Raw genomic sequence first — 25,175 nt, forward strand, 5'->3', positions numbered from 1 at the left:
GGATGATGGTGGAGTGGATGTGGCTGAATTGGACAGCAAAACTTGTGTCACACGATTTGTGAAGAAAATGCTCTCAATTGTAAGTTGTCCCCCATAAATATTCTGCTATATAAACAAAGTTGAGCATGCCCCTGTTACCTGTGATTTTCTCTCACAGAATAGTGATCACCATATCTTACATGGCTCTCTAGAAATATTGCAGTAAGCAGTCACCATACTTTTAATCGTAGATATAATGACTTTAACTGATCCATCAGATTAACAGTAACATTATTGTTTTCATCTTGGCCATAGTGAAGACAAAATGACGGTCTTTACTCCATTCCTTTTTCTATTTTTTATCCCAAGCTTCAGCTTCAAGGGAGAATTGTTAATCTGAGCTGTCCATCAGTTCATCTGGGCAATAACTGCTCCAGATATCGTCCAATTTTTAATTTGTCTGCAGAGTGGCAGGAGTAATCCAATGCCCTTTGATAGTTACCTGGAAAAGTATAAGGCTGCAGAATTAGCATTGGCTGGGTTCAGGCCTGTCACTTCATTTATCTGTGGCTCTGGCAAGGTCACTGTTTCAGCTGAATATACTTTTCCTTCCATCAATACAATATAAGTACCAGAAGTATCACCACTCTTTGGATATCGATGAAGCCTTGTAGATGCTTTGTGGCTGCATATCTATTAAACTGGCTTATGACGCCTGGTTTTGCTTGCAGCTGGAGCACGGTGTCCGTCCACACAGTAAATACCTGACAGAGTATTTTGCTTTCCTGCTGGACTTCTCCAAGATGGGAGATGAGGAAAGTCTCTTCATGATTCATATCAATGCCATTTCTACGATGATCAATTTCTACATGGGACAAAAGTCACAGGAAAACTATGTGAGTGCAACATGACAAGTTTCTCTAGTCATTATATATTTAGGCTGAAAAGTCCAACATCTGATAGGCCACAAATAAAGAAAAGTCATTTTGTTTTGTTGAGGTATATTTGCTCTTGTTTCCCCCAGTCATAAATCTGATCACAATCACATACTAAAGTGAAGTATTATTGATTAAGCTGAAAGTCCTCAGTCAGATAGATTAAGATTTGATGCATAGTTAGATGGTCTGCTTGACCATGATGAAGTAGGATGTGCCATTTTGATAAGTAGTAAGGGGATCTTGTTTGTCCATGAACTAGTATAACTCATTTTGATTGGTTGTTATGTGGTGATCTTGTTTGACCATGTATGAGTGTCGCTCATTTTGATTGGTTGTTATGTGGTGATCTTGTTTGACCATGTATAAGTGTCGCTCATTTTGATTGGTTGTTATGTGGAGATCTTGTTTGACCCTGTATAAGTGTCACTCGTGAGCTTGCCTGTATATAGTAAAGGCAAAACTTATGTCATAACCTGAGCATCGGCGTCCAAAAATAGAGAATGTATTGCTAAGCAAAATGTTAGGGGCAGTATCTTAAAAAGGACTGCAGGTATTGAGCGCAGGGTTTGCACAAATGTAGAACAGAATAGCACGAGGGGAATAATCCATCGTTGATTTGGTGTGTACATATGAAGTAGAATCAATGTTAAACAAAGTGTTAAGGGTGGTTTCTCAAAAAGTAATGCATGTATTGAGCTCAGGGTTTGCACTCATGTAGAGCAGAATGTATGCACGGTGTATTAGAATCGCGATTAAACAAAATGTTAGGGTTGGTATCTCAAAAAGTGTATGTTGGCCTGAAGTTTTATATGCCTATAAAGCACAGTGGCACAAGAGAGATGTTCCATAGCTGATGCTCTGTGGGCTTATGAATTATCGTTAATTACCAAATTCACGATTTCAGTTCTTTATGCATTGAGCTGAAGGGTTGCATTCATGTGTCTCATACAGACGAGCTCTTTGGTACCTTGTTACCAGTTCTAAGTTTTGATTGGTTGTCAGGTGGAGATCTTGTCTGATGATGATGAGGAAGAGGAGGAGGTGGTGGCTGTGTCTGAGGACAAGTACCGCCCTCTGTCCCTGGAGAAGATGATAACACTTATTGCCCACCTGGTGGAGAAGTCCCGAGGGGATGATCGACAGCTCCACCTGTCCGAGAAAGATTACAATAACATCATTGGCGGGAAGGTACATGTATATCATACAGCTCCTTGCCTACTTGTCATGAAGATGAGTTATGTGGATGGTAGTGTAGGGCATTTAATAGCCTGAGTTTACTTCTGTTAAATTTTATTAAAACTCATTCCAAACCATTTTTCAACATTTGACCTTTGTGTTAGATGGTAGGCTGAGATACATTGATGGTATGTGACCCTAATTAAGAATACTAATAGCTGGTAAGCCAGAGATGACAACAAACTTTTTTACTCTAAATATCTCATGAGGAAGTGATAATGTATAAATCCTGACACATTAATAGTTGATATATACCAATGCATGTTCTCGGACTTCTAAAGTTTTCACTTATTTTCAGGGTTTCTTCTTCCTTTTCAATCAAATAAGGGACAATATCAATGTGCGACAGACGTGCAATCTTATCTTTGGACTGTGCAGATGGAATGACAGCTTAGCAGAAGCAGTAAGAAGTTTTGTGTTGTGTGAGAAAACTAGATTCTGAACATGATCATCTGCAGTAACTGTTGGAGATAGCAGACATATAAATGCATTATAAAGAGACTGACGCATTGTTTTGCCGTCGCATGCTTGATTGTGAAATCAAGCCGTTGCCCAGCTGTTAAGGTGCTTGCTTTCTTTCCTGTTTTTATTATCATTGTTCTTGGGGCCTTTGTTAGAGATTTTGCCAGTAACTCCCCAAAAGGGTGATTTACTCTGAGTAATAATCTGAGTAAGTGGCCTCCAGTTGTAATAATGAACAATTCTTGGGTATGGCTTTAAACAAATAAATAAATTAGTATGCTTGATTTTGAGGTAGAAATGTAAGGTCTCTGACCAGGTCTTCTCTATTTCTCCATTTTCTTGTCCTTCAGGTTGTGCAGATGATATTTAATGCAGTGAAGAAACTTAATCCAGAGGTATGTAGAGTCTGATTTATGGGGAAATACTTCCATGTTCTACGTATTATACAGCTGTCCTCTAAACTAACACTTTGGCAGAACTGTATTTTGGATGTCTCAAATGAAGCAGGACACAGCTTAAAGAATAGGCTTGCCTGTTTACAAAGTTTATTGTCATTAATTCTGGATTCATAGCCCAGAGTCAGTCACAATACCAGGATAAAGTTCACAGCAAAAAAGTACAGAAGCCTAATGGCATATGAGAAGGATGTTAATAAAAATTTCTGTTATTTTTAGCAAACACAGTCATTCTTCAAGTTGTTGACAATGTTGGTAGAGTTTGTGGGAGGCCCCCCAGGCATGCCTCCCTTCACACAGTTCATCCTGCAGAGATTCTGGGAGGTAAGATTTCACTGTCTGAGCCATCATGGTTGACCATATGAACAGAGGTTTTTTATGTATGACCAGTTTTTCCCCCATCGTGTAGGCTGGCCCAGTGCTGAAGTGTGGTGGAATCCTTTGAGACTGTCCAATCTGCCATCTACCACCAAAACCAGATTGCTGTATAATGTAAAAAAGCCATGAGGGTGATGAGAGAATTAATCCAGGAAATAGCAACAAACCAGTGTGTGTGTGTGCGTGCGCGTGCTCGTTCGTTCGTTCGTTCGTTCATTCGTTTGTTTATATGTGTGTGAATTCCTCCAAGTCATTCTTGACTTGACAGTATATGTATCATGGACTGATAAACCAAATGAGCTGCAGTGCCTAGGTTTTTGTCCACATCTATAAAAGATGAACTAAACCCTCATTTATGTTGTTGGACTAAACCCTCATTTATGTTGTTGAACTAAACCCTCATTTATGTTGTTGAACTAAACCCTCATTTATGTTGTTGACAGCTGACAGAATACAGTCCACAGCAGTGCCTGGAATGGTTATCCGCACAGGTTACCCGTAACAAGCTTGCTCATACCTGGGTACTACAGCACATGGATGACTGGGTGGAAACTTACCTCATGGCCAACAACAACGTCAGGGTCAGAAACGGTAAGACTTTGTCAGACAGGCTCTATTTAAAACATGGATCATCCTCTCTCTTTCACATAGGGAAGTCTTGTAACACATCAGAGCCTCTGCCTCATCAAGCATCACACGGGTAAAACTGAAACATGAGATCTATTGTGTTTTAAGTGGGAGTGCTGCTATTGTAGGTGTTATTAGATGCATTGTTATAAGTTAGCTTTGCAAATGTTAGGCATGTAACCCAGAGGATACGTCCTGTATGAAGATCTAAAACCAGTTCATTTTATCAAAATCCTTTCAGATTTTCCTGGTACAGATTTACATTGTTTTCTGAAGATGAAGATGTCTTTTTGAAGTTCAATGCTTTATTCATATTTCTTATTTGTATGCTATTATATTGATTATTTATATTTCAGCTGCTGCCTACTTATTAGTGTCCCTGGTTCCCAGCAGTCACTTCAGACAGGCATTCCGCTCAGCCAGAAGTATCCTCAGTCCACACAAAGAGCACTCTGTAAGTTGTTCATCACACCTGAATCCCTGAGAAATGCCCCACCCGCAGCTCTCCAGTTGAGATCAATAGTACAGTGTTAAATTACATTTAGGTTGCTGTCTTGTGTGGTACCAAATATATATGTTGTAGTACAATGTAAACAGGACTGGCATGTATGTTCTTAGTAGATCAGATAGGCAAATTAATTTATAAGTCCAATAATGTATATTGATATTTTGAATAAGTATGGATTAAACAATCAGTCTTGTATGCAAAAACTTTGGCTCTTTGTTGCAGATGCCCCCAGAATCTGTCAGTATACTGCATAAGGTAAGCTCAGCACAATTTTATGTAGACGAAGGAGTATAGATGACTGGCAAATAGGAACTAAAACATGGCCAACTGATCACCACTAAGATTGTATATCTGTCAGTGGTGTTAATTGTCATGATCGATGGATTTATGTCAGAAAGTCTTGACTGTTTGGAAACTTTGATAAAACAAAAATGTTTTTCCAAACATAAATGTTGTATATCCATAATTTTGCTGTGAGTAAAAAAAAAAGAAAAAATTATATAGCATTCCTTTTTTTTCTACAGGTGTATGAACATCTGTTGAGTTTGTTACCCTTGGCCAGGCTGTATGTAGGTGAGCCAACTTGTCATTGAATGGGTCAGAATATCCAGGGTTCCAGTTAACTCGGTATAAAAGTTGCCATTAAGGTGGATATTTCAGTAAGCTTCATAAACCTTTGTCTTGTTAATTGTGCAATTACCTCTGTGTTATGTGTTCACAAATCTCCACTGCTCATGTGGGCCAGTTCCTAGAATGGGGCATTTTAAGTTTCATCTTTGGTTTGTTCCAGTTTGCCATGCAGAATATGACTTTTCTATAGGTGTCCGTCTGAACCAAAAGTGTTCATCACTTTGGATGTGTCAGTTTTGCTTTTGTAGCATGATGTTTGGTTTACTCATTGTTGTCTATAGTTGCAGTTCCATAATGCAATCAAATCTCCTCAGTGTCACCTATTCAGGTTGTTAGAATCTTCGAATATATAATTTGTTCCAGATCCCCAAGTACATGGAACGACAAAGTTGATGTGTTTCTTTGCTCTGCTCACCTACTGTTTGGTTTCTAAGGCAGAAAAGTTAATGGTAAGTTTTCATAAAGATTGCGACTGTTTTATGTATGGAAAACAAATGCGCTCAGAGGTTAACATCTGTTGGCATGTATGGGGACCAGCAAGACGGTATGCCTGTGTGGTAGGGAAACAGGCTATGGCCAAGAGGTGAAAGAAGCATGCCTTTCAGTGACTAGATCACACATTGCTACGTTCATCCGCTCAGAGGTTAACATCTGTTGGCATGTATAGGGACCAGCAAGATGGTATGCCTGTGTGGTAGGGAAACAGGCTATGGCCGAGAGGTGAAAGAAGCATGCCTTTCAGTGACTAGATCACACAATGCTACGTTCATGCGCGAATCACCATGGACAGTTGGCAGTGTTTAATGTTAGATTTAACCCACCTGTCTTCCACCAATGTGGTGCGCATATCTGTACATCACACGAGGGAAATTGGCAAAGGTCTGCGGTTTACCTCAGGCAGTCCTGTTCTCTCCACTCATAAAACTGACCACGGTTGTGTGTCAGTTAAAAGTTATTGAATTTGACATCCAATAAGTAGATATCTCATTGTGGTAACAAAGTATGATAAGGATGTTCTATTTGGTGTGTCTTGAATACACAAGTTTTGCTATTGAGGTCACACTCTTGAGAACATTTCAGCTAATATCAGAACACCCACATGTATGAACATGAAAAGGTTGTTAACAATTAAATTATAGTGACTTTATTGTGTTATGTCTGAACAGTTCATAATATCCAACCTGGAATGAATTTAATATTCACACAGCAGGAAAGGATACAAAGATGGTTTTATTTCAAATTTATCTCTCCAGTTTGGCAGCTACTTTCTGGAGCTCTGGCAGCTGTTTCAGCCTAAACTATCTGAACCTCAAATCTCCATGCATCATAACAAACAGGTAAGCTATGGTGTGAGTGTAAATAGTGTGTTTTCCAGCCATTCCCCTCAGATCATCTATTTCATCTCCTGTATTTTCTTGATTGCTATGGTATGAGTGTAAATTGTGTGTTTTCCAGGCGTCCCCCTCAGATCATTTGTTTTATTGCATGTATTTTCATGATTGCTATTGTATGAGTGTAAGTGGTGTGTTTTCCAGGCGTTCCCCTCAGATCATCTATTTCATTTCCTGTATTTTCATTATTGCTATGGTATGAGTGTAAATAGTGTGTTTTTCAGGTGTTCCCTCAGATCACCTGTTTTATTTCCTGTATTTTCATGATTGCTATGGTGTGAGTGTAAATAGTGTGTTTTCCAGCCATTCCCCTCAGATCATCTATTTCATTTCCTGTATTTTCATGATTGCTATGGTATGAGTGTAAATTGTGTATTTTCCAAGCGTCCCCCTCAGGTCATGTATTACATTTCCTGTATTTTCATCATTGCTATGGTGTGAGTGTAAATAGTGTGTACCTTTCAAGAGCTCTGCGTAAAAACTGGGATCAGTTTGTTCACTCTACCTACATCAAATGGAAATCAGAAGTATTGAATCAGAAGACAATGCAGTTCAGCAAAATCTTTAGGCTGGTCTTGCTGCAGTATTATAGACACACATGTGTACACAAAACTGATCCATGGCTGTGAAGACTAAAGTTAAGACTGTTGTGTTTTTTCAGGCGCTGTTAATGTTCTGGCATCAGGTATGTGTGGACTGCCCAGAGAACATCAAACTCATGGTCACCAATGCTCACGTCTGCAAGAACATTGCATTCAACTACATTCTGTAAGTTTTGCTTTCGGGGTTTCTGTTATTTAAGGGTATCAAACATCCACTCAGATGTTAGCTTTGTGTATCAAGATTTTGATTAAATCCTTAATTTTGATTGAATCCTTAATTTTGATTGAATCCTTAATTTTGATTCATTCTGTAGAATTCATCTTGATCAACTGTTACATACTAAATGCCTTGTCAATCTTGTTTTACCTCTGATGTGAAATACTATTCCATTGTAATTAGTGTTAAGATTGTATGATAACCTGTGACAAATAACTGACATAATGACTGGTCATTTGTAGGGCTGACCATGATGACCAGGAGGTGGTGTTGTTTAACCGCTGTATGCTGCCTGCCTACTACGGCCTGCTACGTATGTGTTGTCAGCAGTCCCGTCCCTTCACGCGTCAACTCGCTCAGCACCAGAACATACAGTGGGCCTTCAAAAACATCTCCCCCTATCCTGCTCAATACACTGCTGTGAGTATCATCCTACGCAATCAGACTATGGCTTCTCTCTCTACCTCTTCTTTGTGGTCATCTTGAGCAGTTAAAGGCAGTTATTTTAATCTCAAGGAAGCATGGGTAACTGTGGGGCCAATCCCGACCTTGGGCAGGGAAATTGTACATTACCACACTCTTATTGTTCATTGGGCCTTGGTGACAATGAACGCTCAACATCGCAGTTTGCACGTACATAGTATAGTTGAAAACCACTTGTCTTCCTCCATTATAGTATGCCTATCCATGTGTCACACATGAAAAAGTTCACTAGTAACTTGCTAAAGACCAGTGGTTTAAGCGGGGCATAAGCATTTGCCAAAAGTGACAAATTTTTGAGTGTGGCTTTAAACAGCAATCAAATAAATAATAAATTTTTGTGGTAATAGGAAGTATGTGATGCTGGGGCCATTTTCACAAAACCTTGTAAATTATATTTCTTGCAAGTGTTTTGCATAAAACACTGTGTTATATCACTGTAAGGCGATGGTTTACAAGAAAAATTCTGGATACCTGATTTTCAAAGTTTTGTGGAAGTTGAATCCAGGCACTAAATATGTTGGCATTGGAATTGGCCTGAGACACTGATGTGCTATGACTGAAATGATATGAACACATTTTGACCAGACCTAATGTCTTACTTGAGATGGATCAGCTTCTACAGTGTAAATGTTGTTTTTAATACATTAATGGGATATCACCACCATGAATTCAGAAGGGATCCTTACTTACTGATAAATGACATACCCATTGACTTCTACGTTGGCCTTTTCCTTATTTGAATACCTGAATAACATTGAATTGTAAATTGTGCTGAGGAGTTCTTTACCCTGTTCATGGCATATCAGTTTGCTGCCAGTCTATGTGATTTGGTTGGCTGCGTGTGTGTTGTAGGCTGTGGATGAACTGTTTAAGATGATGAAGCTGATGTCAGCTCGTTACCCTGACAGTGGTGAGGAGGAACTGCGCGCCATCAATACCTTCAGGAGGAACACCATTGTCATGTACCTCCAGAATCTTGATGCGCGCTCAAACTGGCAGACTCTCGTCAAGTAAGACACTTAAATACAGGTTGTAAATTTCAAGCCCTTAAATCTCTCATCTGTGAATGTATTTCCATTTTTTCCTGTTTCCCATGGAATTTTGGCAAAAGACAGAATTATGAGAAGATAACAGATGTTGATACTAACTTCCCAAAGTTTTAATACAGGCTGTATTTTTTAAAGTTGTATTTATTCTCAATGGAGTGGTGTTCTCCTATACCTAAGTGAATTCCAAATCTCTGGTTTTCTGCTGAGAGCATGTGAAAGGGGCAAAAAGTCCTTATTCCTTGATCACAAAAATATTACTCCATAAACCAAGAATAGCTCAGATTATTGTCTTATATATAGACTTTAGGCGAAAATATTAGACTTTTAGCTGTACTATTTGGGCTAGTCTAAGAAACATAAAAATACTTTTACCCCAGTGTGAAAGTATGAATTTGATTGAATTCAGGTATCAAATTTATGTATTTTCAGTGCATTTAAGATCTTGGTGGATTCTACAGAAGACAGGTTGTTGATCATCTACCAGCAGGGGCTACAGATGATCACAGAGGTACGGTCTTCTCTCGCTTCTCACAGAAATTAGAAACAAAAACGTCTAGTGAGATTGAAAAAAACAAAAAAAGCAGAAAGAATTTCATGCAGAAGAATAAAAACACCCATCAGAAAATTCCATGAGGGAAAGTTGTTAGGTTGATGATCGCCTTAATTAGCTTACCCTAATTCAGCAAGCGTTTGGCATATGAACGATCAACTTTCAGTGCAATTTATGCACATTTATGATTTGAATTTGGAGACAAAGGTACATTGGTTGGATTGACCAATTTCAGGGCTTCACAAAAAGTATAGTCTTGTCAGCCTACACAGAGTAATGCCTTCAGAATGTGTTTGAAAAACATCTTGCAAACATGTGAAAAGGTTGAAGAATTACCATAAGGGATTCAATCCTTTTCAAGTGTTGACAAAATGTGCTAAGTGACCTAAATTTCACCGCAAAACTTGCAAATAAATGTTTTCAAATTTTACTTTAGCTGAAACTAGCATTTTCTCAGTAGGATATCATCTTACCATCGAAACAAACCTCAAAACAAAAGACAAAAGAAGACAAAAGAACTATATATCATGGGGGAAATTTTAGATCATTTACGTAGTGTGGCTTTTCTTCAAGCCATTGTTACTTGTATTCCTGCTTAACATGGTTGGCTCAGTGAATGGATGTTCTGACACTCAGTCCCACTGGCCCCCAACCATTGAGAGTTGTTAAAATCTAGCACTGGTTGGTTGTCTACAGTTTGCTATGAGAAGCACTCTCAGCTATGTTGCAACAGCTATCATACTCGACAACCCAGTAATGCCTGCTGTAATGTAACTGTGAGATTGTGTTTTGTCTGCAGGCCTTCTACACCTTACATGTGATGTACCATGAAGCCACAGCATGTCATGTGACTGCTGATATTGTGGACCTGCTCTCCATACTCTTACCTGTCCTTAAAGTGGCCAGGCATTACCTTGAAAAAAAAGGAGGTAAGTAACTTACCTGTCCTCGAAGTGGCCAGGCATTACCTTGAAAAAAAAGGAGGTAAGTAACTTACCTGTCCTCATAGTGGTCAGGCATTATGTGGAGAAAAAAGGTAAGTAACTTACCTGTCCTCAAAGTGGCCAGGCATTACCTGGAGAAAAAGGTAACTTACTTGCCCTCAAGGTGGCCAGGCATTACCTGGGGGGCAAAAAGGTAACTTAGCTGTCTCGGGATGAAGTGGCCAGCCGTTACAAGGGGGGGGGGGGGATAAGTAACTTACCTGCCCTCAAAGTGGCCAGACATTACCTGGAGAATAAAGGTGAGTAACTTACCTGTCCTCAAAGTGGCCAGGTATTACTTGGGGGAGGGTGGGGGGGAGATAAGTAATTTACCTGCCCTCAAAGTGGCCAGGCATTACCTGGAGAATAAAGGTGAGTAACTTACCTGTCCTCAAAGTGGCCAGGCATTACCTAGAGAAAAAAGGTAAGTAGCTTACCTGCCCTCAAGGTGGCCAGACATCACCATAGGCCTTAATGAGAATAAGCAGTCACCAATACAGTGTTTACATCTGTACATCATGTCTTGGAAAGCATGTCAGTAACTTGCTTGTCTGTGGTTTACTTATGACGTCTCAATTTCCTCGACCCATAAAATGGACTGCCATCATATATGTCAAATAAGTAGTTAACTCTAAAAAGTTTGGTTCTTTCTAGATGGTATATGTGGAGTCTCTGACCTAATTTCCTGTTGGTTTGTTTTAGTGACTGCATCTGCTGAGGTGAAGAACTGCTTGCTGACGTGGAAGGAAAGAATGGATTTTGTGAAGAAGCTGCTTACCTTACTCAATTCCTACACCCCTTATGAGATTAGAGATATTTGTATGAGTAAGTTGTTTAACATTTTCAAAAAACAGGGCTTCGTTACAATTGGGTGCTGTGCTGGGTGTTTTCATCTGTGTGCTTTTTTCATCCGTGTTGTGTGTTTCCATCTGTGTTGTGTGTTTTCATCCGTGCTGTGTGTTTCCATCTGTGCTGTGTGTTTCCATCTGCACTGTGTGTTTCCATCAGTGCTGTGTGTTTCCATCTGTGCTGTGTGTTTCCATGCGTGCTGTATGTTTCCATCTGTTCTGTGTGTTTTAAAGGATACATGAAACACTTTGGTTTTATTTATTTATTCTTGATATGCAGATTATCATGTGTAATAACATACTTTCACTTTGGGGGTGTGAAAATGGCTTCAAAGTACAGTTTTCTTAAGGCTCTAGCGGTCAGTCCAGACCTTAAGTAGCTTGCAGGGGTGACGTCAGCGATGATCCATATTAAAGAAGAACTCTTTGGGGAAAGATCAAACGGGCCGATTGGGGCAGGGGTACAGGGAACAAACCAAATGGGGGCGGGCATAAGGGCACGGAATGGGCGCTAAGCTGGCCTGATGAGGGCTTTGGGCACTTTGGGGGGTGTTCACCAAGTTCGGAGCAAGATCGGCGATGATGCAATTTCTGAAAAAATCTGACCTTTGACGGAAAATATACATAATACGGAGGGATAAATGACATGTATGAAAATACCTCCAAAATGAATTTTAACATCCTATAAGGTATCCTGTCTATGTATTTATCTCTGGTATGTGTTTTCATCCATGCAGTATGATTTCATCTGTACTGTATGCTTTTAGATATCCTGTATTATTTCATCTGTGTTGAACATGTTTGCATGTGTGCTGTATGATTTTGGATGTCCTGTATGACTTCAGATGTGCTGTAATGGTGTATGAATTTATCTGTGCTGTATGACTTCATCTTTGCTGTATGACTTCATCTGTGCTGTAATAGTGTATGTTTTTATCTGTGCTGTATGATTTCATCTGTGCTATATGACTTCAGATGTACTGTATGATTTCATCTGTGCCATATCACTTCAGATGTGCTGTAATGGTGTATGTTTTTATCTGTGCTGTATGATTTGCTTGGTCTTCAGATGTGCTGTAATGGTGTATGTTTTCATCTCTGCAGTGTGTTCTCATCTTTGCTGTATGTTGTCATCTCAGCTGTGTGTTCAGATGTGCTGTATGTTTTCACCTCTGCTGTAAGTTTTCACCTCTGCTGTATGTTTTCAGATGTGCTGAAGGAGATGGTAATGACATTCCAGAGTGACTGTCTACAGACCATGGTTCCAATCCTCACACAGGCTCATCTGGCTTTCCAGGATTCCAACCTTCCAGGTAGATACACGGATACTCCATCCAGTGATGCTGAGGCCTTTATGTACAGACGTCATTATGTTCTTTTGCTGTCTGACATAATTAGACAGCCTTGTTGGATGTGTGAGAAAATGTCTAAAACCTATGATGGGAAGATTTGACATGGTTTTGTAAATGTTTCTTGCTGTAATAATAACAATATGGAAATAAAAGGCCAGTGTTTGTGTGGTCTTACTTCAGCACTTCTCAAAACTGTAAAACACATTTGTGTAGATGGAATGATTTTCTTTAGAATGTGACATTACATAATGCATGAAGTGCAGAGATGTAGTGAGGGGATGTAAATGGTCCATGTTGTCACTTTGTCCTTCAGTTGCCATGGGTCCGTATTTCCCGAGGAGGGGTCAGAAGCCAATAGGATCTAAGTCAAACATCAGACCCCCTCGTCCTCAGTTCCAGATGTTACTTCATTCCAGTCAGCTGGAGGCTTCTAGGGTAAGTTTTTTTACTGACCTTAGCCTAGTTTGTATATCTGTTCGTCTTCATACTTACAACCTTGATAATTAAATGATGAAGAGTAGCTTGCTTTTAGCACAAGGTGAAATAGCTACCAGTGGGCTAAGTCTGCTACCAGTGGGCTAAGTCTGCTACCAGTGGGCTAAGTCTGCAAACATGTTCATCTGTCTGCGCACCCACATGCCTCTGTTACAACTTTCCAGTTGTTTAGCCTTTGCCAGTAGGTCATATTCTCGACTGCAAATTATTGTAACTTCTCAAAGCCTACATAAAGTTTCAAGTATAGCCTGGTGTAACTTGAGCAGGATGGTTTATGGGGCTGTAACAACAACAACAAATGCCATTTCTGTGTATACAACGTTTATGATGGACATTTTTCAGGGTATTGATGACATGTACGATACGGCGCTGTGGGAATATTACGCCTCGTATCACACATTGGTGGATCTCCTTTGTCGTATCGCCGTCAATCAACAAAACCTCAACCGAGATGTTATTAATCTAAGTAAGCGACAGTAGGCTCCAACAGTATACTCACTCAATAACTTGTATATACATTTCTATTATCTAATGTAAAGCAGTTAGGATCATGTTAGCTTGCCAAGGGTACAGTGTTGTTGGTAAAACTCTTATGTCTTTAAGGTGAATTTTAAAAATATATAAGGAAAACTATACAGTGATCTTTTTATGGCTTGATTATACCAATGGCAGGGTACCAAGTTATTTTTATAGAATATTACCATATTAATAAAGGAGTGCATGCATATTTAACTCAGATGAATATTATCCATTTTGTTACAAATGTATTTCTGTGGTAGAACTCATTGTCATCGAATAAGTAATGTACTTTACAAAGCACAAAATGAATGACTGTACATAATAAGTGGTATGCTGTTCTATTTCAGGTGCTATGGTAGCCTTTGAAGGTGTTCCCTTACATTCCCCATACTTTGCCAAACTTTGGTGTGAGATTTATCATTCTGAGGTAAGCCTATCCATTTATCTAGATATCTAGACACTGTAAATATATGAATATCTTTACTCTGTGTACAGCAAGTGGACAAGGCATGTAAATCACGAATGTGTTTGTTCTCTGTCTACATCAAGTGCACAAGGAGTGTAAGTCACAAATGTGCTTGTTCTCTGTCTACAACAAGTGTACAAGGCGTGTAAGTCACGAATGCATTTATTCTCTGTCTACAGCAAGTGCACGAGGAGTGTAAATCATGAATGTGTTTGTTCTCTGTCTACATCAAGTGCACAAGGCGTGTAAGTCACAAATGCGTTTGTTCTCTCTCTACGGCAAGTGAACAAGGCGTGTAAGGCACGATTGCAGTGGTTTTCTGTCTACAGCAAGTGCACAAGGCGTGTAAGTTACGAATGTGTTTGTTCTCTGTCTACAACAAGTGTACAAGGCGTGTAAGTCACGAATGCATTTATTCTCTGTCTACAGCAAGTGCACAAGGAGTGTAAATCATGAATGTGGTTGTTCTCTGTCTATGGAGAGATTGTGTAAGTAGTGTAAGTCATAAATGCGTTTGTTCTCTGTCTATGGAGAGTGCGTAAGGAGTGTAAATCACGAATGTGTTTGTTCTCTGTCTATGGAGGGAGTGCTTAAGGAGTGTAAATCACGAATGTGTTTGTTCTCTGTCTACAGCAAGTGCTCAAGGAGTGTAAATCATGAATGTGTTTGTTTTCTGTCTATGGAGAGTGCGTAAGGAGTGTAAATCACGAATGTGTTTGTTCTCTGTCTACAGCAAGTGCTCAAGGAGTGTAAATCATGAATGCGTTTGTTCTCTGTCTATGGAGAGAGTGCGTAAGGAGTGTAAATCACGAATGTGTTTGTTCTCTGTCTACAACAAGTGGACAAGGCGTGTAAGGCACGATTGCATTGGTTTTCTGTCTACAGCAAGTGGACAAGGCGTGTAAGTCACGAATGCGTTTGTTCTCTGTCTACAGCAAGTGCACAAGGCGTGTAAGTCACAAATGCGTTTGTTCTCTGTCTACAGCAAGTGCACAAGGCGTGTAAGTCACGAATGCGTTTGTTCTCTGTCTACAGCAAGTGCTCAAGGCGTGTAAGTCACGATTGCATTTGTTCTCTGTCTACAGCAAGTGCACAAGGCATGTAAGTCACAAATGCGTTTGTTCTCTGTCTACAGCAAGTGGACAAGGAGTGTATCAAGACATTGTGTAACAGCAGCTACTTCATTGATTACGTGGACGCTGTACTGCTGGATGAGAGGCTCTCCCTCAACAACCACATCATTTACCAGTTCTTCTGCAGCTACTTCCCAAAGGTGAGCATTCTGTATGCATATCTCATATCTGTGCACAGAGCTTTCAGGACAATCTTTTCATGAAGTTGTCAGGAATGAAAGTCCCATAGAGAAAAAACAAACAGAGGCCTGAGATTTCAGACTGTTCCAGCAGAGATTGTTGCCTCTTCAGTTACTGCTGGTATGTCAGCAATATATTTGCAAATTTTTTATGCACTTTCAGGTGTGTGTCATATTGATCTCTACCAAACGTATGTTCCTGTTTTACCCTTAGGCAGTATGATTTCCTCCTCCCTGTATTACCCTTAGGCAGTATGATTTCCTCCTCCCTGTATTACTTTTAGGGAGTATGATTTCCTCCTCCCTGTATTACCCTTAGTCAGTATGATTTCCTCTTCCCTGTTTTACGCCTAGGCAGTATGATTTCCTCCTCCCTGTATTACCCGTAGGCAGTATGATTTCCTCCTCCCAGTATTACCCTTAGGCAGTATGATTTCCTCCTCCCTGTATTACCCATAGGCAGTATGATTTCCTCCTCCCTGTATTACCCTTAGGCAGTATGATTTCCTCCTCCTTGTATTACTTTTAGGGAGTATGATTTCCTCCTCCCTGTTTTACCTTTAGACAGTATGATTTCCTCCTCCCTGTATTACTTTTAGGCAGTATGATTTCCTCCTCCCAGTATTACCCTTAGGCAGTACAGTTTCCTCCTCCCCGTAAATCTCACCACCATCATACAAATGAAAAATTCATAAATGTGGCGTCAGCACCAGTTTGATCAGATTGATCTGGACTGGAATGCACACTAGCCACCATCAAGTCTGCTTGTCAGACGCTTCAAGTAGGAGACTTGGTTCTAGCTACTGTGGATTTGATTGCTGCAGGAGATTTGCCATATAGCTCATGGGTGTGCTGGGTTCATCTGCACTGGTATCCTCCATCCATACTTGTATACCTGATAACTAGGAAGTATTCTAAAGAAATATAACTTGAACTGAAATGATCCCAAGTATCCCCAAAAATTTCATAAATAATATTAAATTTATATGCTTTAAATAGGTTCATCAGCAAGTGTTAAATGATCAGGGGAGGTCACTCTTGGATTCCCTGATAGCCTCTGTAACTGCCGAGAAGTCTGCGTTAGAGAATGTGAAGAGTGATAAGGAGTTTATGACAGTGGCTCACCGCATTAATGGGGTAAGTGTACTGGATGGTAGGTGTGGGAAAACAGTGGGAATGGATCAGGGATGTGGATCAAATACAGGTAGGTCATCACAAAGATTGTGTCGGCCCTAAAGTCTGATCACTACCTGACAGCAAAATATCGTCAACATGAAACAGCAGTTGTATAGACATATACAGGTTAATTTTTCAGAACTGCGGTCAGTAGTTCTTAACATTTATGAAGGCACAAATCTGAAACAGCAGTAGTGAAGTTATATATGAGGTAATTTGTCCAGAGTTACAGTCAGTAGCTCTTAACATTTATGAAGGAACAAATCTGAAACAGCAGTAGTGAAGTTATATATGAGGTAATTTGTCCAGAATTACAGTCAGTAGCTCTTAAAATTTATGAAGGCACAAATCTGAAACAGCAGTAGTGAAGTTATATATGAGGTAATTTGTCCAGAATTACAGTCAGTAGCTCTTAACATTTATGAAGGCACAAATCTGAAACAGCAGTAGTGAAGTTATATGTGAGGTAATTTGTCCAGAGTTACAGTCAGTAGCTCTTAACATTTATGAAGGCACAAATCTGAAACAGCAGTAGTGAAGTTATATGTGAGGTAATTTGTCCAGAATTACAGTCAGTAGCACTTAACATTTATGAAGGCACAAATCTGAAACAGCAGTAGTGAAATTATATGTGAGGTAATATGTCCAGAATTACAGTCAGTAGCTCTTAACATTTATGAAGGCACAAATCTGAAACAGCAGTAGTGAAGTTATATGTGAGGTAATATGTCCAGAATTACAGTCAGTAGCTCTTAACATTTATGAAGGCACAAATCTGAAACAGCAGTAGTGAAGTTATATGTGAGGTAATATGTCCAGAATTACAGTCAGTAGCTCTTAACATTTATGAAGGCACAAATCTGAAACAGCAGTAGTGAAGTTATATATGAGGTAATTTGTCCAGAGTTACAGTCAGTAGCTCTTAACATTTATGAAGGCACAAATCTGAAACAGCAGTAGTGAAGTTATATATGAGGTAATATGTCCAGAATTACAGTCAGTAGCTCTTAACATTTATGAAGGCACAAATCTGAAACAGCAGTAGTGAAGTTATATATGAGGTAATTTGTCCAGAATTACAGTCAGTAGCTCTTAACATTTATGAAGGCACAAATCTGAAACAGCAGTAGTGAAGTTATATGTGAGGTAATTTGTCCAGAGTTACAGTCAGTAGCTCTTAACATTTATGAAGGCACAAATCTGAAACAGCAGTAGTGAAATTATATGTGAGGTAATATGTCCAGAATTACAGTCAGTAGCTCTTAACATTTATGAAGGCACAAATCTGAAACAGCAGTAGTGAAGTTATATGTGAGGTAATATGTCCAGAATTACAGTCAGTAGCTCTTAACATTTATGAAGGCACAAATCTGAAACAGCAGTAGTGAAGTTATATATGAGGTAATTTGTCCAGAGTTACAGTCAGTAGCTCTTAACATTTATGAAGGCACAAATCTGAAACAGCAGTAGTGAAGTTATATATGAGGTAATTTGTCCAGAATTACAGTCAGTAGCTCTTAACATTTATGAAGGCACAAATCTGAAACAGTAGTGAAGTTATATATGAGGTAATTTGTCCAGAGTTACAGTCAGTAGCTCTTAACATTTATGAAGGCAGAAATCTGAAACAGCAGTAGTGAAGTTATATATGAGGTAATTTGTCCAGAGTTACAGTCAGTAGCTCTTAACATTTATGAAGGCACAGTTCTCAAACAGCAGTTGTATAGTTATATACAGGATACTTGGTGCAAAATTCTGGTCAGTAGCACTTCACACTTATGAAGGCACAGTTATCAAACAGCAGTTAACCTGGGTATTCTGGTCATCAGGATGACCGTGTGGTAGTCACATATAGAACATATTTTCACCAAGTGTGACTAACCTGAAAGAAAAACAACTCTACATGCAAGCATCAATCTCACCAGACACAACATATGAAGTACAGCTTATCAATGATATGATGTGTGTTTCAGGACTTGCGTGCTATGCTGCTGATCTTCTCAGTACAGCCCCCAAAACAGCTGAGTGGCCTGCTTGTGGACAGCCTGCAATTTATCCTTGGCGTATGTCGATCACAGCAGCAGCAGAAAACTGAGGCCTTGATCAAACAGAGACACGAATCCGGGGACAGGCAGTCTGACCTGGATGATGGGGAGCTAGGTAAGTGGACGGTCCTAAACATGTAGTATGGTGTTAACCATGAATGAGCCCTTGATCAAACAGAGGCACGAATCCAGGGACAGGCAGTCTGACCTGGATGATGGGGAGCTAGGTAAGTGGACGGTCCTAAACATGTAGTGTGGTGTTAACCATGAATGAGCCCTTGATCAAACAGAGGCACGAATCCGGGGACAGGCAGTCTGACCTGGATGATCGGGAGCTAGGTAAGTGGACGGTCCTAAACATGTAGTATGGTGTTAACCATGATTGAGGCCTTGATCAAACAGAGGCACGAATCCGGGGACAGGCAGTCTGACCTGGATGATGGGGAGCTAGGTAAGTGTATGGTTCTCAACATGAAGTATGGCGTTAACCATGAATGAGCCCTTGATCAAACAGGCACAAGTGTGGAGACCCCTTGGTGGTGAGGTGGTATTGTAGTGGTACTGTATTTTCACGTCTGACATTATGTTACATTACGCTAAGTACTAATACAATGTAGTATTATCACCAATTTTGCACATATGAAGAATCAAAAGAATTCTGATGCTTGTGGAATTCACTGATATCAGAATATCTGATATCAGACTGATATTTGGTGAATTCATTTCTTGGGGTTGTACCCTTTGCAGTTCTTTTCCCATTACTTTATTAACTAGAAATATACATTTGTGATGACCATGTAGGGATGTACCATATCGCTCGGTAATAAAAATGTGGACGTTTTGTAGTGTTAATACTTTTAATAGAGGTATGCTCACCTCTTGATCAACAGAAGCCACACCCTCTAAGAGAAGGAAGATCAGCTCTGAATGTGAAGAAAAAGCTGAATTGAAGCCTACGGCTGATGATAGAAATCCGGAAGGTGGAGAAAATGGGAAGATTGAAGAAAGTGGTAAAAGTGTGGATGCAGAGGAAATGAAAGAAACAGAGAAAGACAAGTCAGAAGATGAAAGGGAGAAGAAATCAGAAGACAAGGCAGAGACTTCCAAAACTGATACGGATGGGGAAAAGGAGGGCAAGGAAAAAACTGGAAATGGGGCAGAGAATAATTTTGAGAAAATCGAGGACAAACAAGAGACTGATAATAAACATCAGGCATCTGATGAAGAGAAGGATAATACACGATTAGATGCCTCTCCAAAACCGCCAGGTAGTAAAGATGCTTCTGATTCTGGAGACTCAGACACAGTGAAGTCGTCAGCTGGGACCCCCTCCTCCACGCCCTCCTCATTACGATCTCAGCATAAAGAAAAGCCCAGTTGGGTGGATCTGGTTGTCCGTCACATTGAATCCCTATTTAATCTCATCAGTAAAAAGTAAACATGGAAAAAATATATATATAGTGGAGATGTTTTTCATGGGATTGTTGATGAAAAACTGAATTATGTAAATTTGAACTTCACTCTGCTTATTGTTTGTACAAGTTTTATGGGAATTTTATGAACATAGTATAACAAAGAAATATTAACTGCTGTTGATCTCTGTTACTTTATATTGCGCTGTATTTTTAAAAGTAATCATATTTGCTCATGACGCTAAATCCATATCTTCCTACAGCTGCAGAAATGCTTGGTCTTGTACAAAATTTTGTGTACAAATAAGCCAGGTCCTTCATGGAATACATCATTTGAGTAGTTCATAATGATTTAAGTTTTAGTCACTTTTCATGAATTTTCTTTTATTCTGAAATTTAATGAATTCATGTCAAAGCTTAAGATATAATATTAAAATAATAATAGTTAGAAGATGTGTAAAAAGTTTGGAATATTCTTTGTGTACTTTGTTTAAATCAAATTTGGATTGCTTTCTGCTGAAATGTTATGAAACGTCCAATTTGTACCCAGTAAAAGCGGAAAGAAACAAAAAAAAACAAAACAAAAAGGTAAACGAAGAAGGTGTGTGAGAAGCATTTTCAGCACTTGAACCAGTGTTTTTAATTAGGAAGTTCAGTTCCTGAAGTAAGGGCATAGTGTAGTCTAGCTTTCAAGCATAATGTCAGCTTGTCAAAGATTATGTCTCTTCGGTCATTCTCTGCTAAGCAGTGCTTCTTTCCAATACATGCACGGAGTGTGCAGCTTGTATTATGTTGCACCAAATAACCTGTGACAGGCTGCACAGAATAGTAGCATGCCAGAGTGCCTGTACATACATGTACGTGGGAAGCTATCTGTAACAGATCTCTGTAGCATGGAAAGTAAGATTTTTGGCCAGAAACATTCATTCAAAGGAAATGTCCACAGTCGTTGCCACCAAAATAGTAAATTAGAGAAATATGTGTTTAACATTTTCAAACTCATAGAATGGTTTGAAATGATTCAGTTTGAAGGGGTTAAGCGATTCCTTCTCAGTGTACATATTACAGTTGTACTGTTCTTTTGATACAACATTTTGGGCTGAGGAGAGCTCGGATCATGGTGAATCCGTCTTGGTTATGAAAGACAAGACAACTGATGGTGCTACATACCAATCATGTGATACTGGGGTGTGCTGTCAAGATTTGAGTGTGCTCTTTGACAAGTGTGCTCAGTGAGAAGTACAGTGTAGGCATGTGATACTGGGGTGTGCTGTCAAGATTTGGGTGTACTCTGTGAGAAGTACTGACAGTTCTCTTACTGCCTTCTGCAAAGTCTTCATGTGTTCTATTACTGCCTTCTCCAAAGTGTGCATGTGTGTTCTCTTACTGTCTTCTCCAAAGTGTGCATGTGTTCTCTTACTGCCTTCTTCAAAGTGTGCATGTGTGTTCTCTTACTGTCTTCTCCAAAGTGTGCATGTGTGTTCTCTTACTGCCTTCTTCAAAGTGTGCATGTGTGTTCTCTTATTGCCTTCTCTAAAGTATGTGTACATTACTCTGTAGATGTGCTTGCCTCGTGTTCATATGCTTTTATGAATTTTTCACCTTAAAGCAGATACTCTTTTCATACATGCTAAACCAAATTTAAGGTTTTCTGTTTGACCCTGAAGATTTGTGTCACAGGATGCAGTTCCTAAAACTTAAAGCATACTTTATTCTTTGTGGACTTAAGTCTGCTTATAACACATAACCGTCTTTGAAAGAATGATTGTTAGTTTTTGTATTTCAGAACTTTCTCTCTTCTCACTAAAACACCGTTTTTCTTTTTGACATAAAATACGGTGATAGTTTGCTACCTATAGTTCTCATGGGTCAAGAAGCACTGAAGTTAATCCTGTGATAAAATGTCCGACACTTACCAAGGCATCTCTGTACCACGCTTTGGTGTAGCTCTTAACATTTGTGACCTGTGAGAAAAATTGGTTGGGTCTTCGAGAATTTGTGTGTTCCCCTGTTTGAAGTGGTTGCTTCAAAGCTCAAATCCAGCAGCCGAAGTAATCATGGTGATTATCAAAAAATTCATAGCCATTCTAGAATTCGTTTTATCAAAGAGATATCAGATTTTTGTGTCTTTGTATTAATTTGTAAACAAATTTTGATGTCCCTTTTGGACATAGGTATAAAACTGTGTTACTTAGTAGGCTTCATCTCGGTTAATTCAGGTTTTGTCAAGAAGATATGTGGAAATGTTCTGGTCAGTTTTTAGCCCCAAATTTAGAGCAGATGTTGGGTTGGAGCCAATGTTAGCCATTTTGTGTGATGTTTTTGTTTATGATGTGTGTTCATCTCGTTTGTCGCTGCATAAAATGTTACAGGTAATGCAAAGTAATTAAATGTACAGAGATTTGGAGAAGGATTATGTAGACTTACTAAGTGCCACAGTTTGCAGTACATATACATGTTTGAGCGTAAAAATTTATAATCCAGTATGGCTGAATCCCACATTCACATACTGTGTGGATGCTCTATCTCATTCATATTGCCTGCCCTTCTACACTAAGAAAAGTTACTCAGAAGATAATACATACAAGCGTGCTTAGTCTGTATGTCAACATTCATACTAGTATGGTGAATCTGTATGTCAACATTCATACCAGTATGGTGAATCTGTATGTCTGCCCTTCTACACTAAGAAAAGTTACTCAGAAGATAATACATACAAGCATGGTTAGTCTGTATGTCAACATTCATACCAGTATGGTGAATCTGTATGTCAACATTCATACCAGTATGGTCAACATTCATACCAGTATGGTGAATCTGTATGTCAACATACATACCAGTATGGTGAATCTGTATATCAACATTCATACCAGTATGGGGAATCTGTATGTCAACATTCATACCAGTATGGTGAATCTGTATGTCAACATTCATACCAGTATGATGAATCTATATGTCAACATTCATACCAGTATGGTGAATCTGTATGTCAGCATGTCAACATTCATACCAGTATGGTGAATCTGTATGTCAGCATTCATACCAGTATGGTGAATCTGTATGTTAACACTCATACGAGTATGGTGAATCTGTATGTCAACATTCATACCAGTATGGTGAATCTGTATGTCAACATTCATACGAATATGGTGAATCTGTATGTCAACACACATACGTGAGGAGTCTTCAGGACTAGTACATGTACATTAGTACTTGTCCATATTAAATCTGCTGACGTCTAATATCAAGCCCGTGTGAACTATTTGTGGATCAGCACCATTCATCCTTTAGCGGTATCAAGCCAGACTTGTTAGTGAATCTGCTACAGTACGCAGTTGAAACATGAAGCGTGTGTACATACGGTGTAGGGCAGCGCATGAAAATAATGGCCGAGCTGAAACCTCTGTGTGGCACATATCCAAGTGCTAATGCCATGCCCGTGGCATGTTTAGGTGGATGTGCCGTGCTCTCTGTCATGCTATGGAAACGTTTATAACCACCAAGAAATAGAACTATAATTTAGAACCGTGATGTTAATTATGGCAATCCATCACCTGCATTTGAAAACAAGACAAAAGACGTGAGAAGTTTGTCATTTGGGATACACCTGTACAGTAAATGTTAGTGGCCATCCATTTTTGGGGCACACAATTATAGTGTACCAGAATGATAAGGTTGTTATGTACATAGTTTCTACATAATTTTGCAGTCTGCAGATGAGTTTTGTTCTTATGGAAAAAAAAGACTCCACCAGATCATTAAAAATCTCCAAACTGTTTTTAAAAAATTTTCTGTTGTTGTTGTTGCTGTTGTGTTTATGACGAGTTGGTTAATGTCACAGTTTATAAGCAGTAATGGTCACTATCAACCCCAAAGATTTTTTTGATCCAAGGTGGCCTTCATTTTCAAGAATTGACTGCAAACATTTGTTTCAAAGTGATAAATTACCTTGTATCAAGGCTGGTGTTCATAATAATTGAGAGAATGTATGAAAGTTGCCATCTTTCAGCATTTAGATGCCAGTCGTGCATTCACTTCCTGATAAAATAAGTCACATTGAATGAGTGCAATTGGCTTGATCAAATGAGTTACATTGCTTAAGAGCTACTCCAACATGAAAACCTGCAGTGTCTGAAAAACAGGTTTAAATTATAAGGCCTGAGTTAGTCAGAACTAAACTGCTAAATTGTGAACACAAAATATTAGAGCATTAAACCACTAATGTAATTTGTAAATTTCACAAGATCATACGGAAGGATAAGTGTTTACTCTTCTGCCTGGCATTACCTTCACACATGGCATCACCAGTCACATAGCCATAACTGACGCTGCACTCTCAAAAACTTCTACGTTCATTCAGCATAATTTATTTATTTATTTATTTGATTGGTGTTTTACGCCGTACTCAAGAATATTTCACTTATATGACGGCGATCAGCATTATGGTGGGTGGAAACCGGGCAAAGCCCGGGAGAAACCCACGACCATCTGCAGGTTCACTTCAGCATGGTTGCCTTGATCGCTATCGGATCTTGCTGATTCAACATCCCTGTCTCAGGTGTAATACATGATGCACCAGGTAAATTTTACAGGAACTGCGGAAAGATATTGCTTGTCTTCTCTACAATGAAGGGTGAAATAATATTATTTATTCTCAATCGTATTTGGAACCAGAATGGAAAGCATCATGATAGATAAAATCCTCTAATACCATCATCAAACATTGATTTTTCCAGACTCCTATATGCATTGTTATTGGGATCTTGGTGGCAATGTAAAACATAACAGGGCCCAGTTTCACAAAGATGTCGTACGTTTTCATTGAAGACGACTAGTCATCCACCAATATGGAGGGCATATCCGTACATCGCACGTGGGATAGTCGCCAAATGTTGGTGATCTAGGCTGCCAAATGTTGGTGATCTAGCCCTGCCAAATGATGGTGATCTAGCCTGCCAAATGATGGCGATCTAACCTGCCAAATGTTGGTGATCTAGTCTGCCAAATATTGGTGATCTATCCCTACCAAATGATGGTGCTCTAGTCTGTCCAATATTGGTGA

General features: G+C 39.3%; 1 protein-coding gene across 2 annotated transcripts in view; it reads left to right on the top strand.

The window, feature by feature from the left end:
• LOC135469192 (ubiquitin carboxyl-terminal hydrolase 34-like) overlaps positions 1-21,751 on the top strand; it is a 58,003-nt gene extending 36,252 nt beyond the window's left edge. For both annotated transcript variants that reach the window (XM_064747736.1, XM_064747737.1), the window contains exons 44-69: positions 1-79; positions 711-875; positions 1,920-2,105; positions 2,452-2,556; positions 2,966-3,010; positions 3,290-3,394; positions 3,892-4,039; positions 4,432-4,529; positions 4,806-4,838; positions 5,108-5,156; positions 5,577-5,662; positions 6,467-6,550; positions 7,266-7,372; positions 7,666-7,843; positions 8,759-8,916; positions 9,385-9,463; positions 10,305-10,434; positions 11,191-11,313; positions 12,545-12,649; positions 13,002-13,123; positions 13,526-13,649; positions 14,050-14,129; positions 15,304-15,441; positions 16,480-16,617; positions 18,630-18,816; positions 19,592-21,751. In XM_064747736.1, the coding sequence (XP_064603806.1) occupies positions 1-79; positions 711-875; positions 1,920-2,105; positions 2,452-2,556; positions 2,966-3,010; positions 3,290-3,394; positions 3,892-4,039; positions 4,432-4,529; positions 4,806-4,838; positions 5,108-5,156; positions 5,577-5,662; positions 6,467-6,550; positions 7,266-7,372; positions 7,666-7,843; positions 8,759-8,916; positions 9,385-9,463; positions 10,305-10,434; positions 11,191-11,313; positions 12,545-12,649; positions 13,002-13,123; positions 13,526-13,649; positions 14,050-14,129; positions 15,304-15,441; positions 16,480-16,617; positions 18,630-18,816; positions 19,592-20,139 (3,400 nt within the window). In that variant the 3' untranslated portion in view covers positions 20,140-21,751. The remainder of the gene's footprint in view (positions 80-710; positions 876-1,919; positions 2,106-2,451; positions 2,557-2,965; positions 3,011-3,289; positions 3,395-3,891; positions 4,040-4,431; positions 4,530-4,805; positions 4,839-5,107; positions 5,157-5,576; positions 5,663-6,466; positions 6,551-7,265; positions 7,373-7,665; positions 7,844-8,758; positions 8,917-9,384; positions 9,464-10,304; positions 10,435-11,190; positions 11,314-12,544; positions 12,650-13,001; positions 13,124-13,525; positions 13,650-14,049; positions 14,130-15,303; positions 15,442-16,479; positions 16,618-18,629; positions 18,817-19,591) is intronic.
• Positions 21,752-25,175: the final 3,424 nt, after the last annotated feature.

This window comes from Liolophura sinensis, chromosome 6 (genome assembly GCF_032854445.1).
Source record: "Liolophura sinensis isolate JHLJ2023 chromosome 6, CUHK_Ljap_v2, whole genome shotgun sequence".
Classification (NCBI taxonomy): domain Eukaryota; kingdom Metazoa; phylum Mollusca; class Polyplacophora; order Chitonida; family Chitonidae; genus Liolophura; species Liolophura sinensis.